General features: G+C 35.8%; 1 protein-coding gene across 6 annotated transcripts in view; it reads left to right on the top strand.

The window, feature by feature from the left end:
* The window catches only part of SS18 (SS18 subunit of BAF chromatin remodeling complex), an 88,937-nt gene that overhangs the window by 64,277 nt on the left and 6,737 nt on the right, over window positions 1-17,923 (top strand). For 5 of the 6 annotated variants that reach the window (XM_047827640.1, XM_047827642.1, XM_047827643.1 and 2 more), the window contains 3 exons: window positions 210-302; window positions 1,014-1,136; window positions 3,938-4,071. In XM_047827640.1, the coding sequence (XP_047683596.1) occupies window positions 210-302; window positions 1,014-1,136; window positions 3,938-4,071 (350 nt within the window). The remainder of the gene's footprint in view (window positions 1-209; window positions 303-1,013; window positions 1,137-3,937; window positions 4,072-17,923) is intronic. The other variant, XM_047827644.1, reaches the window with a different exon arrangement.

Genomic DNA, 17,923 nt, shown 5'->3' with positions numbered 1-17,923 from the left:
TACTGTTTTTGCTTTTAAAAAATTTGCACGTTATCTCAATATGGAAACAATCACATTGGTAAATATTTGGCTAATGCAATTGAAATTATTTTTTATGTATTTCCATTTCTTTTTCTTTTTTTCAATTTTATCTGAAAGTTTAAATATATTTAGGGTTTTCACTCAGTGGCCATTAACGTTTCTTCCTGTCTCTTGTCGAATTGATGTAGGTCATAATGATTACGGTTATCAGCAACCGTCGTATCCTGAACAAGGCTACGATAGGCCTTATGAGGATTCCTCACAACATTACTACGAAGGAGGTATCTATATACCTTCACACACATACACATATATATCCCCTTCTACAGGAATGAAAATTCTTGCATAAGACAACTTCTACCCATGCAAAGCTCTTGTAGAATACTAGTTGCTGGCTGTCTTGAAAGTTACAGGGAGCCCAGAACAATTAAAATAATTTCCTTACAAATATTTAAAATGTGTAACCGTGACTTGCCATTTCTAACAACAATAAAAAGACTAAAACATTTAAAAATAATTTTTTCCTCAGTGGAAATTTTCTATTTGAACATAAATCCATCAATCCAATTTTTTTTCCTTGTGTGTGTTTACATATGTATAATTTTACATATAAGTATAGTGCCTTTAGGAAACAGCTTGCTGATCTTGTGTAGCTAGTGTGTGCTCTTGTAGCTGTCTTTAATTTTGTCTTTTTTATTTTATTTAGCATAGTCATGATCTTATGACTGTGATGTTCCAGTAAATGTAATGCTCGTATGGCAGAGACGCTGAAAATGCTGCAGTTCAACCTTGCAAAATTGGCTTTAACTGCAGTTTGTTTGGCCGAAATCCTTCTGTTTGGTTTGAGTTTTTTCTTTGTTTTGTTAACTTTCAAAAATCAATATGGCATTTCATTTTGTTCTTGTGTTGTTGGCTATGCATCTTAGAGTAAAAAAGTTAATTAAGCAAACTTCTCAGTTTTTTTCTTTTTCTCTTCTCCGATTATCCTGTAGGAAATTCACAATATGGCCAACAGCAAGATGCTTACCAAGGACCACCTCCCCAACAGGGATATCCACCCCAGCAACAGCAGTACCCAGGGCAGCAGGGCTATCCAGGACAGCAGCAGGGCTATGGTAATAGTTTTTTGCAGTTTTGTTTTGAAATATTGAAGGACATATTTAATGTTTATTTCTCTAAGAATTCTTTTCAAAAATACGATTTTAGCTCAGTCTATTACTGACTGAGTAATTGAAAATGTTTTTTCTCCAGTAAACTGGTAATCCATTTAAAAAGAAACATAAGCTAGAGGGGGTTCATTGACCAAAGGTAAGGTATGTAATCATTTAAAATGAGTTCTTAAACCTCGTTGGCATTCATGCCCAGCCAGTAGCTTTGTGTGTGCTTGGAAAACCGATGAATTGGGTGATTATTGACCATATCTACGTAATTCGCTTAGCAAACTTATTTCTAAAACTAATGACTGTTACTATGAAAAATAACATTGATTTTTGGAGTACAAATGAGATTTACTTGGAATGCATAAAGAAAATGTTTTTGTCATTCTTTGGTTAAATAGCAATATACACATCCATAGAGGTGTATTTATTGCTGTTATGTATCTTATGGAGTTTGGGGAAGTATAGCTGTATTTTCTTATTATAAACTCACTATAAGAGTTATAGTAGCTGGATATCTAGCTTTAAATAACTTTATTAGACAGGGAGTGGGAATGATAAAGACCTGATCTCTCATTCGTAAATTTTAGGCCACTGTCACTACTCTCTATATATGAAAATATGGTTCTAATGCTAGAGAAGTAACTGCTTATTAATCTGACATCATCTCTTGCTAACATAGTCTCTTTTTTACATCAGTAATATTTTATTATTTTTATTCATTAGTTTAAGCTCTGAGATTACTCTGGGCACCTCTCTACTCGTTATAGCAAGTCTCAGAACCAAAATCAGATTGAAATTCTCTTGTGTCTTCCACTTATGCATTGAAATTTGGTCAGGTGTTAGGAGCCAGGCATTTCCCCCCAAACTGATAAGTTCTAGTTCTTTAATTTGAGATATGACTTTAGAAATACTCCATGGATGGGGGCGCCTGGGTGGCTCAGTTGGTTAAGCGTCCGACTTCGGCTCAGGTCATGATCCCATGGTTCGTGGGTTCGAGCCCTACATCGGACTCTGTGCTGACAGCTCAGAGCCTGGAGTCTGCTTTGGATTCTGTGTCTCCCTCTCTCTCTGCCTCTCTCTCGCTTGTGCTCTCTTTCTCTCAAAAATAAACATTAAACAAATTTTTTTAGAAATATTCCATGGATTTCTTGTTTGTTTTTGTTATTTGTTTTGTCCTTTTAAGTGAGCTCCAGCATGGCTTAAACTCACGACTCTGGGATCAAGACCTAAGCCGAGATTAAGAGTTGGACACTTAACCAACTGAGCCACCCAAGCATCCCGGGATTTCTTGTTTTTACAAAGGAATTCTTGCTCTTCTCAAATGGCATTTTCATTTCCTGACCATTGAATATTTGTATTTTGAATAAGTATTCTGGTTTTACTGTGTTTACGTGAAAACAAATATGATGTGGTTAAATCAGGTAAATTCATTTATTTAAGATAAATATTATTTTCAGTGGGAAGAGAGAGTAAATGAAATGTATTTTTGGTTAGAGTAGTAACTGCTGTTTTGTTCGACCTTGGGAATCCCAAAGGAGAAGTTCCCATTTTGCTTATTTGTAGGCTTCTGTTGTCATACTTTCTTCTAATAGAAGAGTTAGACTTTTAATAATTGAGTGTATAATAATTAAATAAATAATAGACCAATGGAATTTATTTAAGCTTGAACATTTATTCTCTTTGACACTTTCCTCTGCCATCAGTGTTTTTTTTATGGCAGATTTTGAATGGCTATGATAGAAAACATTTAAGTGTCAAAGCTTTTCGGCTTATGCTTTATAAAGCATTCTTTACAATAGGCAGTAGTAGAATTTATGAAACAGACATATTTGTTTGGCAAGCCAAATTAGTCCCTTGCCATCTCTGGAATTGGAAATCATTCATTTTTATGGGTTAAGTATTAAAGGTGATTGGTACACAGAGTGTAACTTTTGAATCAAGTTTTTTCACATTCAACCTGTGGCTTTTCAAGTCTTTGGTTTTGGTTTGAAAATATTGTGGTAGTAAACTTATTAATGCAGAGCATAAAGCATTCTTTTGGTGATTGCAGATATCAATCTAGAATTTCATGGAAAATTATTCTTTATGATTCTCTGGTGATTGCAAGTGTAAATCTAGAGTCATACAGCTGTAAATATCATTGATTCTCAAACTTTATTTAGAAATTATTTCAGTATTTTAATTTGAATCTGCTTCTTGCTTTTTCTTTTATTTACTTTTTACTTTTATTTTTAAAGTTTATTTATTTTGAGAGAGCAAGAGAGAAGGAGAGAGCCTGAAGCTGGGCCTGTGAGGGGCTCAGACTCATGAACCTGAGCTGAACCTAAGATCATGACCTGAGCTGAAACCAAGAGTTGACACTTAACTGACTGAACCACCCAGGGCCCTTGTTGCTTTTTCTTTTACCTGTTGCTTACAGTGGTTAACTTTCTAGTAGTGGTATAGATGAATTTTCTTGATACCATGAAATTAACCTGCTTAACAACTCCTGAGTTGCTTTTACGTATTTGGAAAAAAATTCATGACTAACACATAGCTCACTTGTTACACCGAATCAAAACATTTTGTACATGGCACTATCATTATAATATTTTCATTCTTACAACCTTTGGAATTTATTTCAAAAAGCATTTGAGAAGATCAAGATACCAACTATCTTTTTTGTTTAGATATAAAAACGTGATAACACCTGGTTCTAAACCCTTTCAAGAATTCTGTTTTTATCTGGGCTTTTGTTTATGTTAATTATTTTGCAGGTCCTTCACAGGGTGGTCCAGGTCCTCAGTATCCTAACTACCCACAAGGACAAGGTCAGCAGTATGGGGGTTATAGACCAACGCAGCCTGGACCACCACAGCCGCCACAGCAGAGGCCTTATGGATATGACCAGGTAAATTATTTGGCCAACTGTGTGATTGCCCCATTATTTGCTCACCCTTGATAAGGTTGTTTTTCACTTGAAGGCTTGTTTTTCCCTCCTCCTGTTCATAGTATATGAGTTAACAAAAAAATTTACTTTTAAGTCTTTTTCATAGAATGCTAGCACAGCTGACCATAGTTACTGTCACATGTAAAACATGTCTTATCTCTGAGACCCAGCATCCATTCATATTCATATTCTCTTTCTCTTTCTCTCTCTCTGGTCTTTACCGGCGCATTCCAGACATCGTTCCCTCTTCTAAAGCCCCTGATTTCTCTCATCTCCCTCACATTTATTGCTGAAGACTGTGCATTGACATATAGAGACATGGAATCCATCTGTGTCAACTCTCTTAGTAGCTCGTCTTCGTTTCAGCATATCCATTACCTTCTGCCACATTGGTGGTGTCCTGTCTCTTTAAATCCATAGTTACTTCTGCCTCTGTTGCCTCCTTTCATATCCCTTATTTCAAGTATTAAAAATGTTTATCTCGGGGTGCCTGGGTGGCTCAGTCGGTTGAGCGTCCGACTTCGGCTCAGGTCATGATCTCATGGCTCGTGAGTTCGAGACCCACGTCGGGCTCTGTGCTTACAGCTCAGAGCCTGGAGCCTGTTTCGGATTCTGTCTCTCTCTCACTCTCTTTCTCTCAAAAATAAATAAACGTTAAAAAAAAAAATTTTTTTTTAATGTTCATCCCGTTATCTTTCCTTCTGCTTTCACATATGTAGAGATGTAGCTCATTCTAAGATGACTGTATCCTCTTGAACCTAGTATTTATTTAAGTTCCTTCTTTTCACCAGTAAACTTTTCAGACTTAACTAATCTGTGCCACAGTCATTGTTTTCTGAATCTTGCTGTTATGCATACTCTAAATTATAATGAAAATGATATATTATGTTGGCAGTTTCCTTAGATTGATTTCACATTTGTCTAATGACCTTCTAGTGAGGAAAATCTGGTCTGCTCACTACTTAAGCTACCTAAAACAGCTTATTTTTTTTGTAAGTTATGGTTCCAGGGCCAGTGTTGGTGATCTGGTTTGAGGAACAACACAGTACAGTACTAATCAGAACTTGAGGTATGAGCAATTTTTTTTATCAGTGCTCTCTCAAGCCTACAACCCCTTGTACTGACACTTCCTATTTAAGTGATAAAAGAGATAAAAGAGACTTAAAAGGGTAAGGACAAATGAGTAATATATTTAAAAATACACTATTACTCAATCAAAGGGTTAGGCAGAAATTTTATTTAGATTTTAAAAGTAAAAAAAGTCTTGGCTAATGAGTGCTTAAGGGCAAGATTCCTGAGCACAAGATTTAGGCTCATTCTAGTCCACAAGTTAACTTTTTAATTTTTATCTATTTATAATTAATTAATTGATTGATTGATATTTTGAAGTAGGCTCCACGCCTGATGTGGGGCTTGAACTCACGACCCTAAGATCAGAGTCCCACGCTCCACTGACTGAGCCACCCAAGCACCCCCACAAGTTAACTTTTTAAAAAATGAGCTTCTGATCATTTATTCTTTCAGTCAACAAATGTTTATTAATTATCTTCATGTGCTGGGCACTATTTTAGGTCCTATGCTCCCTACGGCTTGTGGAACAGCTAGCTGTTTTGGTCTCTCTAACTTCACTTTTGAATGTTTATTGTTTATTTTGAGAGAGAGAGTGCCTGTGCACGAGCAGGTGAGGCACAGGGAGAGGGAGAGGGAGAGAGATGATCCCGAGCAGGCTCCACCCTCAGTGTGGAGCCCCATGCGGGGCTCAATCCTACGACCGTGAGATCATGACCTGAGCCAAAAATAAGAGTTGGACCCTCAACCAACTGAGCCACCCAGGTGCCCCTCTTGCCTTCACTTTTGACACATTTGACACATGTTCCTATTTTCATTCCTAAATCGTCTTCTTTGCTTCTAATTACTGTGCTTCTTTACTTCTCTTAGATTTCTAGTGATTCCTTCTTTATTGTTTCATTTTCTTGTCTCACTTGTTTCTTGTCTTTCTTTTAAGTAAAAATGTTTGGCTCAGTGTTTTTCTTGGTCTCTCTACTCACCCTGTCTTATATTTTCAGTATCCTTAGCCCACCTTCTGCAAACCAACTTCAGCTCCATTTTTTTAACTTGTACAGAACATCTCTATTTGGATGTCTTGCCATTTCCATCAACTTCAGCATGTTGTGGACTAAACTAACCGTTTTCTCTCTAAATGACGTATTTCTAAATCCCCTAAACTTAACATCAGTCATTAAGTAAATGTTTCTTGAGCAACATTTATATGCCAAGTATCTACGATCGGGGTACATTGGGAAATAAAAATAGACATAAACTCTACCTTTATGAACTTAAGTCTAGATAAATCTAGATGAGATCCAGAAGAATAAACAGATGGTATAATATAGTGTGAGAAGTCCTTGAAGTCAAGACTTTTGTGGAAGGGGGATACTAATCTAGATCACAGAAAAAATGTTCTTTGGGAAGTATTATAATAGTGTGAGGGCCCAAGGACGAGTAGGTATTAGACAAGTAGACATAGAAGAGGGAAGTGTATTCTAGTCAGAAAGAGGTGCATTCACAAAGGACTACTAGTGTTAAGAGGTGTGGTTGAGTAAAGCAGAAGCATGGGGAGGGAGAGGCAAGATTGGAGAGAGAAGTTAGGTTTAGATTGGGAAGACTCTCACAAGCCATGTTACGGGACTTGGACTTTATCCTGACATCATTTGAAGCCTTTATAAGACATTTTAAATGATGTATATAATATATTAGCTGTGCCTGGCACTTGGTGAACATGATATGTGAAAGATTATGTGTTGTGATATATAGCATATATGATAAATATGTGATACACTACCTCTTTCATTATAATTATTCCACTCCATAAAGTTTCTAGGAATTTGGGATGGTACTATAGAAAAAGACCCATGACGTTTGGCTAGATGCCAGCCAAATCTCCTTCCCCACTAGAAAAGGCTATGAAGAGGGGACCATTTTAGCTACTTCAGTGTTAGTAGTCTGCCCATATTTATCAGAGATTTCACCTTATCTGTATCCCCCAATCCAAACACTTGTTGGTCTTTTCATTTTAGGGAAAGTAGTTCACCTCTTCAAGATAATGAAGGGAACAGAAAACTAATACAGATTCTTAAATCCAATAGTAATATAATTATAGTGGTGGTTTAGGCAGATGACTCTTCTAGCAGTGTGCACAGTGAATTCAAAGGGGGGAAATTGAGAGACAAGCCTTGCTAGGGGCTGTTGTTTCTCCATCATTTCTTCCCATATCACTAAACAGCAGCTTGATTCTTTCAGTTCCTCAGGCCAAGAACCTGGAGTCATCTTGGCTCCCCTCTTTTTTGCAAATCAAGCATCTTGTCAACCAGCAAATTTCATCACCTCTCCCTTCAAAATATATCCAGTATCTGGCCATTTTTACAACCTTCTGCTCTTACCCAAGTCAGAGTTACAACTGTCATTCACCTGAACTGGTCTTCTGCTTTTGTCCTAGCTCTGCTATAGGATAGGCTCCACATAGGACCCAGAATGATCTTTTAAAAACATTAGATTATGCCACCCCACTGCTCAAAGCCCTGTGGTGACTTCAGTCTTACTTAAAGTAAAAGCAAGACCTTAGAATAACCTACAAAGTCCTACATGACTTGTGCCCCCACTACCTGTCCCACCACTTCATCTCTGTATTTTTAGAATTTTTTAAATATTTACTTATTTATTTTTGAGAGAGACAGAGAGAAAGAGCGAGCACACAAGAGGGGGAGGGGCAGAGAGAGAGAGGGAGGCACAGAATCTGAAGCAGGCTCCAGGCTCTGAGCTGTCAGCACAGAAACTGATGTGGGGCTCAAGCTCAATGAGCTTTGAGATCATGATCTGAGCCAAAGTTGGACGCTTAATCGACTGAGCCACTCAGGCACCCCTCACTTCATCTCTGTATTTATAGCTGCCCTCATTCACTTTGCTGCAGTCACTTTACTGTTCCTTAAACACATCAAGCATATTTCTACCTCAGAACCTTTGTATTTGCTGCACCCTTTATTGCCAGAACTCTTCCCCGAGACGTATAGTTGGCTTCCTCCCTTTCTTCAAATCTCTGCTCTGTTCTGTCACCGTATCATATCAAGGAGTCCTTCTACCTATGTAAAATAGTAACATCTTGCATTGCCTCACTTTATAGTAGCCCCCCTTTACCCACAGAGGATATGTTCTAAGACTCTTAAAAACCACAGATAGTACTGAACCCTGTATATACTATGTTTTACCTATGTAAATACACCTATGGTAAAGTATAATTTTAAATTAGGCACAGGAAGAGATTAACAGTAAAGAATAGAAAAATAATTGTAACAATATACTGTAATAAAAGTTATACAAATATGGTCTTTCTCTCTCAAAATATCTGATTGTACTGTACTCACCCTTGTGATGATGTGAGCTGATAAAATGCCTACACGATAAGGTGAAGTGAGGTGATGATATATGCATGTGACATGGTGTTGGGCTACTACTGACCTGACAATATGTCAGGAGGATCATCTGCTACTGAACCGCAGTTGACCACAGGTCACTGAAATTGTAGAAAGCAAAACTGTGGGTACGGGAGGACTACTGTATTTTCCTACCCTTCTGTATTTAAACAACTTTTTTGAAGTATTATTGACATTCCATAAACTGCATATATTAAAAGTACACAATTTGATACTTGTCAATGAGTCAGTCTTTTCAATTTTACCTATTCTGGTGTATGTCTGGTGATAGTTTATTGTGCTTTTCATTTTCATGTCCTAAAGGACAAGTGATAATGACTTATCTTCTCATGTGCTTATTTTTCCATCTATGTATCTTCTCTGAAATGTCTGTTCAAATCTTTTGCTTATTAAAAAAAAATTCAGTCCCTTATTTTCTTATTGAATATTGAGAGGTCTCTGTATATTGTACATACAAATCCTTTATCAGATATATAATTTGCAAATATTTTTCTCTAGTCTGTTGCTTCTCTTTTCATTGTTTCAACATTTTTTTTTGAAGACAGGAACTTTAACATTTTTATGAAGTCGAATTTATCAACTTTGTCTTTTATGGATCATGCTTTTGGTTTTATGTGTGGGAAATCTTCACTTAACCCAGAGTCACAAATATTTTCTCTTAATGCTTTCTTCTAGAAGCCTTATATTTTTTAAAAATTTAATTTAATTTTATACTTTATTTTTGGCAGGGGCGGGGGGGGGGAACATGAGCAGGGGAGGGGCAGAGAAAGAGGGAGAGAGAGAATCCCAAGCAGGCTCTGTCTGCACTGTCAGCACAGAGTCCAACACGGAACTTGATCTCGCAGATCAGGACCTGAGCTGCAATCAAGAGTTGGGTGCTTAACCGATTAAGCCACCCAGGCATCCCTAGAAGCTTTATATTTTTAGGCTTTACATTTAAGTCTATAATCCATTTTGAGTTAATTTTTCTATGAAGCACGAATTGAAGTTTGCATCTTATTTTTTCAAATGGATAGCTAATTTTCTCAGCACTATTTGTTGAAAAGATTAGCCTTTCTTTACTGAGTTGTCTTTGAACCTTTGCTGAAAATCATAAATATGTCTATTTCTGGACTGACCTATTTCTCTGTCTTTATGTCAATACCATGCTGTCTTTATTACTATAGTTTTACAGTAAGTTTTGAAATCGGGTGTTAGTTTTTCAGGTTTAACCTTTGCAAAATTGTTTAGACATTTGGGTTTTTGCATTTCCATATGATTTTTATAATCAGCTTGCCAATTTCTACAAGAAGCCTACAGATATTTTGATGGGAATTGCCTTACACGTATAGATTCGCAGAGAGTTGTATCTTAACATGAGGTCAGTGAGTATCCATCCTATGAGCATGGCATATGTCCCTTTAAATTTTTTTTTCAGCAGTGTTATATAGTTTTCAGCATACAAGTCTTAACATAGGTTTTGTCAGATTGATCTCTAGGTATTTTTATATTCTTGATACTATTGTAAATTTTTTAAAATTTTAATTTACAATTGTTAATTGCTGGTTGTATAAAAGCACAGTTTGTTTTTTTATATTGATATTTTACCAGAACTGTAATATTAACTCACTTATTATTTCTAGTAGTTTTTTTGTAGATTGTCAGAATTTCCACATAGAAATCATGTGTGTGGAAAAAGACTTATTTTTTCCTTTACAATCTGAATGCTCCGCTTTTCTCCCCTTAATCTAACCTCACCTTAAAACCTTTAACACAATGTTGAATATAAATAGTGAGAGTGGACATCTTTTGTCTTACTCCTGCTCTTAGGGGGTTAACAGTCGGCCTTTCAGCCTTGCATGAGATGTGTAAGGTTTGTGTGGATATCCTTTATCAGATAGAACTTGTTGCTTGTATTCCTAGTTTGCTGAGAATTTTTATCAGGAATGAATACTGAAATTTGTCAAATGATTTTTCCATATCTTTTGAAGGAATCATAGCTTTCCTTTTTAAATTTAGTATGTTAAATAATATTCTTTGATTTTCAAGTTTTAAATCAATCTTGCGTAGCTAGGATAAACTATGTATTATCCTTTTTATATGTTATTAGAGCTGATCAGCTAAAATTTTGTTAACAGTTTTTGCATCTATGAGGGATATTGGACTCTAGTTTTCTTTTAATGCCTTTATCTGGTTTTGTTATCAAAATAGCACAGGCTTCATAAAGTGAGTTGGGAAGAAATGATCCCTTTTCAGTTTTCTTGAAGGATGTGGATGAAATCAGTATTATTCCTTCTAAAATGTTTGGTGCAATTCACTAGTGAAGCTGTTTGGACCTGGATTTTCTTTGCAGGAAGGTTTTTAATTACAAATTTATTTTCTTTATTAGACATAAGGTATTCAGGTTATCTGTTTCTTCTTGAAGAGATGTTTCTGTTAAGGGATTTGTCCATTTCATTTGTTTTGTTGATTTCTTTTTTATCCTTTTAGTATCTCTAGTATCAGTAGTGATACTACCTCTTTCATTTCTGATATTGGGAATGTGTATCTTCTCTTCTCTCTTTTTTTTCCCCCAGTTAATCTGCCTAGCAGTTTTTATGTACTTTATTGATCTTCTCAGAGAGCCAGCTTTTGGTTTTATAGATCCCTCCCCCCACCCCCTCCCCATTTGTTTTTCTGTTTCCTTGATTTCTGCCCTCTTATTATTTCTTTACTTCTGCTTGCTTTGGGTTTCATTTGCTCTTCTTTTCTGGTTTCTTGAGGTAATAGCTGAATTCTCATTGATTTAAGAACTGCCCCGCTTCCTAATATAGATGTTTATTGCTATAAATTCCCCTCTAAGTACTTCTTATGTTGCAGCCCACAAATTTGTGTATATTATGTTCTTATTTTCAGTCAGTTGAAAATATTTCCTGAGTTTGCTTCTGATTTCTTCTTTGATCCAAGTGTTATTTAAAAGTATATAATTTACTTTTTAAATATTTGGAGATTTTCCAGATATTTTTCTGTAACTTATTTTTCATTTAATTCCATCCTCATAATAGAACATACTTAATGTGACTTGAATTCTTCCACATTTATTGAGACTTACTTTATGGCCCAGAATCTGGTCTGTGAGGATGTTCTGTAAATGTCAGATCAAGTTGGTTGATAGTGTTATTCAAGTCCCCTATATCTTCACTGATTTTCTTTCTACTCTATTAGTTATTGGGAAAAATACTTTAAATCTCTGGCTATAATTTGTGTTTGTCTATTTTTCCTTGCAGTTCTTTCCATTTTGCTTCATGTATCTTTTTTTTTTTTTTTTTTTTTTTTTTGAGAGAGAGAGAGCAAGCATGATTTGGGGAGGGGCAGAGGAGAGGGAGAGAGAATCCAAAGCAGGCTCCATGCCCAGTGTGGAACCTGACACAGGGCTCTATCTCACAACCCTGAGACCTTGACCTGAGTCAAAATCAAGAGTCAGATGCTTAACTGACTGAGCCACCCAGGTGCCCCTGCTTTATATATCTGAATGCTACCTTCTTAAGGTTTACACATTTTTAGGATTTTTATGTGTTGATTAATGTACTCCTTTTACTATTATGAAAAAACTTCCTTTATCCTTGATAGTATTCTTTGCTCTGAGGTCTTTTTTGTCTGATATTAATATAGCCACACCAACTTTCTTTGGATTAGTGATAGAATTATACATCTTTTTTATCCTTTAATTTCTTTTTTAAAGATTTTATTTTTAAGTAATGTCTACATCCAACATGGGGCTAGAACTTAACAACCCTGAGATCAAGAGTTGCATGCGCTACCAACTGAGCTAGGCAGGCACTCCTTATCCCTTTTTTTTGAACATATTTGTGTTTTTATGTTTGAGTTGTATTTCATGAAGGCAGCATTTGTCAGGTCCTTCTTTTTTATCCAATCTGACAATCTCTGCCTTTTAATGGAGGGGCTTTGAACGTTATGTTTTATGTAATTATGAATATGGTTGTATCTGTCATCTTGATTTTTTTTTATTGTTCTTTATTCTCCGTTTCTTTTTCTGTCTTATTTTGAACAATTTTTTTCTGCTTTTAAAAAAACATTTTTTTATAGATTTTATGTATGTATGTATGTATGTATGTATTTATTTATTTAAGTTTATTTTGAGAGTGTGAGTGGAGGAGGGGGAGGGGAGAGAATCCCAAGCAGGCTCTGTGCTGTCATTCCATAGCCCAATGCGGGACTCAATCCCATGAACCATGGGATTATGACTTGAGCCAAAACCAAGAGTCAGACTCTTAACCAATCGAGCCACCCAGGCTCCCCAGAAAACCATCTTTATTGATTAATTCATGAACTTCAATTCACTTAACATTTTAGAGTATACCATTAAATGGGATTTCTGTTTCCAGTATAGTCATTTATCTCTAAACACCCAGCCCTGGGAAACAGGTAGTTTACTTTCAGTCTGTATAGATTTTCCTATTCTGGATGTTTCACATAAATGGAATCATGCAACATGTGATGTTTTGTGATTGGCTCTTTTTACTTAGCATAATGTTTTTAAGGTTCATCCATTTTGTAACATATTTTAAGTGATGTTATACCACCTTATGTATAGTATGAACCATTTCAATAGTTTACTTTCATTTTTTCCTTTTCATCTTTCTGTTAATGTTATAAATTTCACTTGTACATATGTTATAAACTATATAGTACATGGAATTTTTTTGTTTTTTAAAAAGCAGTTATCCTTTAAAGATATTTCAGTAATAAGAAAAAATCTTACATATTTACTCATGTAGTTACTATGTCTGGTGCCCTTCACTCCTATGGTGGATTCATAGTTCCATCTGGTATCATTTTCCTTTTCCTGAAAGACTTTGTTTTAATGTTTATTGTAATGCAGGTCTTCAGCTTATGTATGTTCAAGAAGGTGTTTATTTCTCTTCCATTATTGGAAAATACTTACTCTAGGTATAGAATCCTAGGTTGACAGGATTTTTTTTTTTTTTTTTTCTTTTTTTTTTTTTTACTTTCAGCACTTTAAAAATGTGACTCTACTGTCTTCTTGCTTATATTATTTCCAAGGAGGCATCTGCTGTTATCTTTCTTTTCTGGTAGTTAGTGTATTTTTTTTTTTTTTTTTTTTTGGCTGTTTTTTACGATTTTCCCTTTGTGAAATTATCTGTTTTTTATGCTTGGGGTTCATATAGCTTCTTGGATTTATGGCTTCATGGTTTTGATCAAATTTGGAAACATTCTGACCAAGTAGTTTTCCTGTCTCTTACCTCTATATCCCTTTCTGTCCTTTTCAATTATGTGCATATTTGATTGCTTAAAGTTGTGCCATAGTACACTGATCCTCTATTTTTTATTTTCCCTTTTTTTCTGTTTTGTTTTGGGTAGTTTCTCTTGCTATATCTTAAAGTTCATTGATGTTTTCCTATTCATTTTTTATTTGCTTTTAATCCATTCCCGGGTATTTTTCATCTCAGACATTGTATTTTTCATCTCTAGAATTTCAAGTTGGGTTTTTTAAATAGGGTTTCAGTTTAGGGCCTTTTTATATCTTCCATGTCTCTGCCTAAATTTTTGAACATATGGAATACAAGTATGATAACTATTTTAATATCCTTCTCTGATAATTCTTAACATCTGGGTCTCTTTTGATTAATTGTTTGTTTTTTTCCTTCTCATTATGGGTCATTTTCCTCATCCTCTGCATGCGTGATTATGTTTCATTGTATGTCAGAAACTGTGACTAACACTTTTACTTCGTTGGGTGATAGATAAGGTATGTCTTCTTAGAAATATACTGGAGCTTTGTTTTAGGATACAGGTAAGTAACTTAGACACAGCTTGATCTTATGAGGATTGCTTTTAAGGTTTGTTAGGCAGGACCAGAGCAGTGTTTAGTCCTGGGCTAAGTATTTCTACTACTGAGGTAAAATCTTTTTGAGTACTCCACCCAGGCCCTTGAATTGTAAGGTGTTTCACTCTGGCTGGTGGGAATAAGCACTATTTCTTTATGAATGCCAAGTATTGTTTCCCCTAATCCTTGCGGTTGGTATTTTTCCTTGCATACATTTGCATATCAGTACTATGCTGAATACTCAAGAGAATTCCTCTTCAGATTTTCACAGTTCTCTCTCTCTGCATTTCTTTCCTTTCTGGTACTTGATCCTGTGAACTCTAGCTCCTGTTCTCTTTCCAGACTCTAAGCTTTATGTCTCTAACTCAGACTCAGCCTTAGTTTCACTCCACACACTGCAGTGTAGAGACTCTCAGTGCAGTAAAACATACAGAGGGCTCACCTCATTTGTTCCTAGTTTCTCAGATTGGTGTCCTTTGTGTCCTGAATAGGATTATTTCATATGTGTTGAGTGGTTTTTGGTTGTTTCATGCTGGAGGTCCATCTTGACTGGAAACATATTTTAATTCTTGTTTTAAATTTATTTTGAGAGACAGAGAAGAGCATGCGTGTGTGTGCATGCTTGAGCTGGGGAGGGGCAGAAAGAGAGGGAGAGAGAATCCCAAGCAGGCTCTGTGCTGTCAGCGCAGAGCCTGATGCAGGGCTCGATCCCGTGAACTGTGAGATCATGACCTGAGCTGACATCAGAGTTGGACACTTAACTGACTTAGCCACCCAGGCGCCCCATGTTTTAATTTTTTTTTTAAATAGACTTTCTTTTTTTGAGGAGTTTTAGGTTCACAGCAAAATGCAGCAGAAAGTACAGAGAGTTTTCATATATGGGCATAACCTATATATGTATAGCCTCTCCTGCTGTCAATATCCCACACCAAAGTGCTCTATTTGTTATAGTCAGTGAACCTACATCAAGAGATCTTTATCACCCCAAGCCCATAGTGTACGTTAGAGTTCACTCTTGGTGTTGTACATTATATGGGTTTTGATAAATGTATAATGACATGTATCCACCATTATAGTATCATACAGAATAGTTTTATTGCCCTAAAATTCCTCTGCTCCCTCTATTCATCTCTCTTTCCTCCCTAACCCTTGGCAACCAGTGATCTCTTCATATTTTTACCTTTTCCAGAATGTCATGTACTTGGAATCAGGTAGTATGTAGCCTTTTCATTTCACTGGCATTTCACCTAATAATATGCATTTAAGGACTTTTTGTGGCTTGATAGCATATTTCTTTTTAGAGCTGAGTAATATTCCATTGTCTGGGTGCACCACAGTTTGTTTATCCATCCATTTACTCAGAGACATCTTGGTTGCTTCTAAATTTTGGCAATTATGAATAAAACCGTAAACTTCCGTATGCAGGTTTTTGTGTGGGCATAAATTTCAACTCATTTCGATAAATACCAAGGAGCATGGTTGCTGGATTATATGGTAAGAGTCTTTTCGTTTTGTGAGAAACTGCCAAACTGTCTTCCATAGTGACTACCATTTTGCATTCTCGGCAGCATTTATTGAGAGTTTCTGTCTTTCCACATCCTTGCCAGTATCTGGTGTTGTTAGTGTTCAGGATCTTGGCGATTTGAATAGGTGTGTAGTGGTATCTCATTATTAGAATTTGCGTTTCTGTAAATGACATGATGTGGACATCTTTTCGTATCCACTTATTTGCCACCTTTATATCTTTAGTCAGGTGTCCAGGTCTTGGACCATTTTTTAATTGGGTTGTTTGTTTTCTTATTGTTGAATTTTAAGAATTCTTTGTATATTTCGGGGAACAGTCCTTATTAGATGTGTCATTTGCAAATATTGTATTGTCTTCATGGCTTGCCTTCTCATTCTCTTGCTCTGTCTTCTGTAGAGTCGAATATTTTACTTTTAATGAAGTCCATCTTTCCAGTTATTTTTTTCATGGATTGTGCCTTTGGTGTTGTATCTGAAAAGTCATTACCAAATTCCAGAGTCATCTAAGTTTTCATCTATGTTATCTTCTAGGAGTTTTACTCTTTTGTATTTTACATTTAGGTCTAGGATCCAATTTGAGTTCATTTTTGTGAAGGGTGTAAGATCTGTGTCTTGAGTCATGCACGTGGATGTCCAGTTATTCTAACGCTGTTGAAAAGACTATCTTTGCTCCATTGTATTACCTTTGCTTCTTTGTCAAAGATCAGTTTATTATATTTATATGGGTTGATATCTGGGCTCTCTTTAACGTTTCATTGATCGACTTTTCTGTTCTTTCACCAATACCACACTGTCTTGGTTGCTGTGACTTTATAGTAAGTCTTGAAGTCAGAAGTATCAGTCCTCTGGCTTTGTTCTTCTTCAGTACTGTGTGGCTGTTTTCTTTTCTGGGTCTTATACTTCTTGTACTGTAAACTTTAGGATCAATGTGTCAGTAACCACAAATAACACTGGAATTTTGATTGGGATTTTGTTGAATCTTTAGATCAAGTGAGGAAGAATTGACATTTTAATAATATTGATTTTCCTATCCATAAATGTGGGACATTTCTTCATTTGTTTAGTTTTTTTTGATTATTTGCATCACTTTCTTAGTTTACCTCATATGTATCTTATACATATTTTGTTAGATTTATATCTGATTTTCATTTTTGGGGGTGCTGACATAAATGGTACTATTTTTAATTTCAAATTCCACTTGTTCATTGCTGGTATATGGGTAAATGATTGATTTTTATATATTAACCTTGTATCCTATGATCCTTGCTTATTAGTTTCAGAAGATTTTTTTTGTTGATTCTTTGGGGTTTTCTACTTAGATGATCATGTCATCTGCATATCTTTATTTCTTTCCCTTATTGCATAACCCAGGAATTCCAGTATAGTGTTGTAAAAGTGTGGTGAGAGGGGACATCCTTGCCTTGTTCCTCATTTTAATCGGGAAGTTTCATTAATTATGTTATATGTTTAAATTTTTCAACATAGCATATATCTCCATTGACAGATTATATATTACGTATTTCATGCTCCCTTCCCCTAGAATGTCAGTCCTTTAAAGACAGCACCATGTCTATTTTTTATCACTTTTGAGTTTCCATCACCTAGTAGAACATCTCAAGTAGTCAGTAGATACTGATAAATAAAGTATAAGTAAGTGAATAAATAAGGCCTTTACTTCCTAAACATGGACGGTGATCATAAGAATACAGAAAGAGAGCGCCTGGGTGGCTCAGTGGATTAAGGATCCCACTCTTGGTCTCAGGGTCATGAGTTTATTAAGCCCTGTGTTGGACTCCTTGCTGGGCGTGAAGCCTACTGAAAGAAAGGAATGGAAGGAAAGAGAGAGAGAAGAGGGAGGGATCCCTAAAAAGTACTGTGACAGAATAATTTTAAGATTTATTTGATTCGATGAATAAAAGAAATTTTGGGGCGCCTGGGTGGCTCAGTCGGTTGAGCGTCCCAACTTCAGCTCAGG

This window comes from Prionailurus viverrinus, chromosome D3 (assembly GCF_022837055.1).
Source record: "Prionailurus viverrinus isolate Anna chromosome D3, UM_Priviv_1.0, whole genome shotgun sequence".
Taxonomy (NCBI): domain Eukaryota; kingdom Metazoa; phylum Chordata; class Mammalia; order Carnivora; family Felidae; genus Prionailurus; species Prionailurus viverrinus.
The sequence above is the reverse complement of the archived record's forward strand: the minus strand, read 5'-3'. Positions and strand labels throughout refer to the sequence as shown.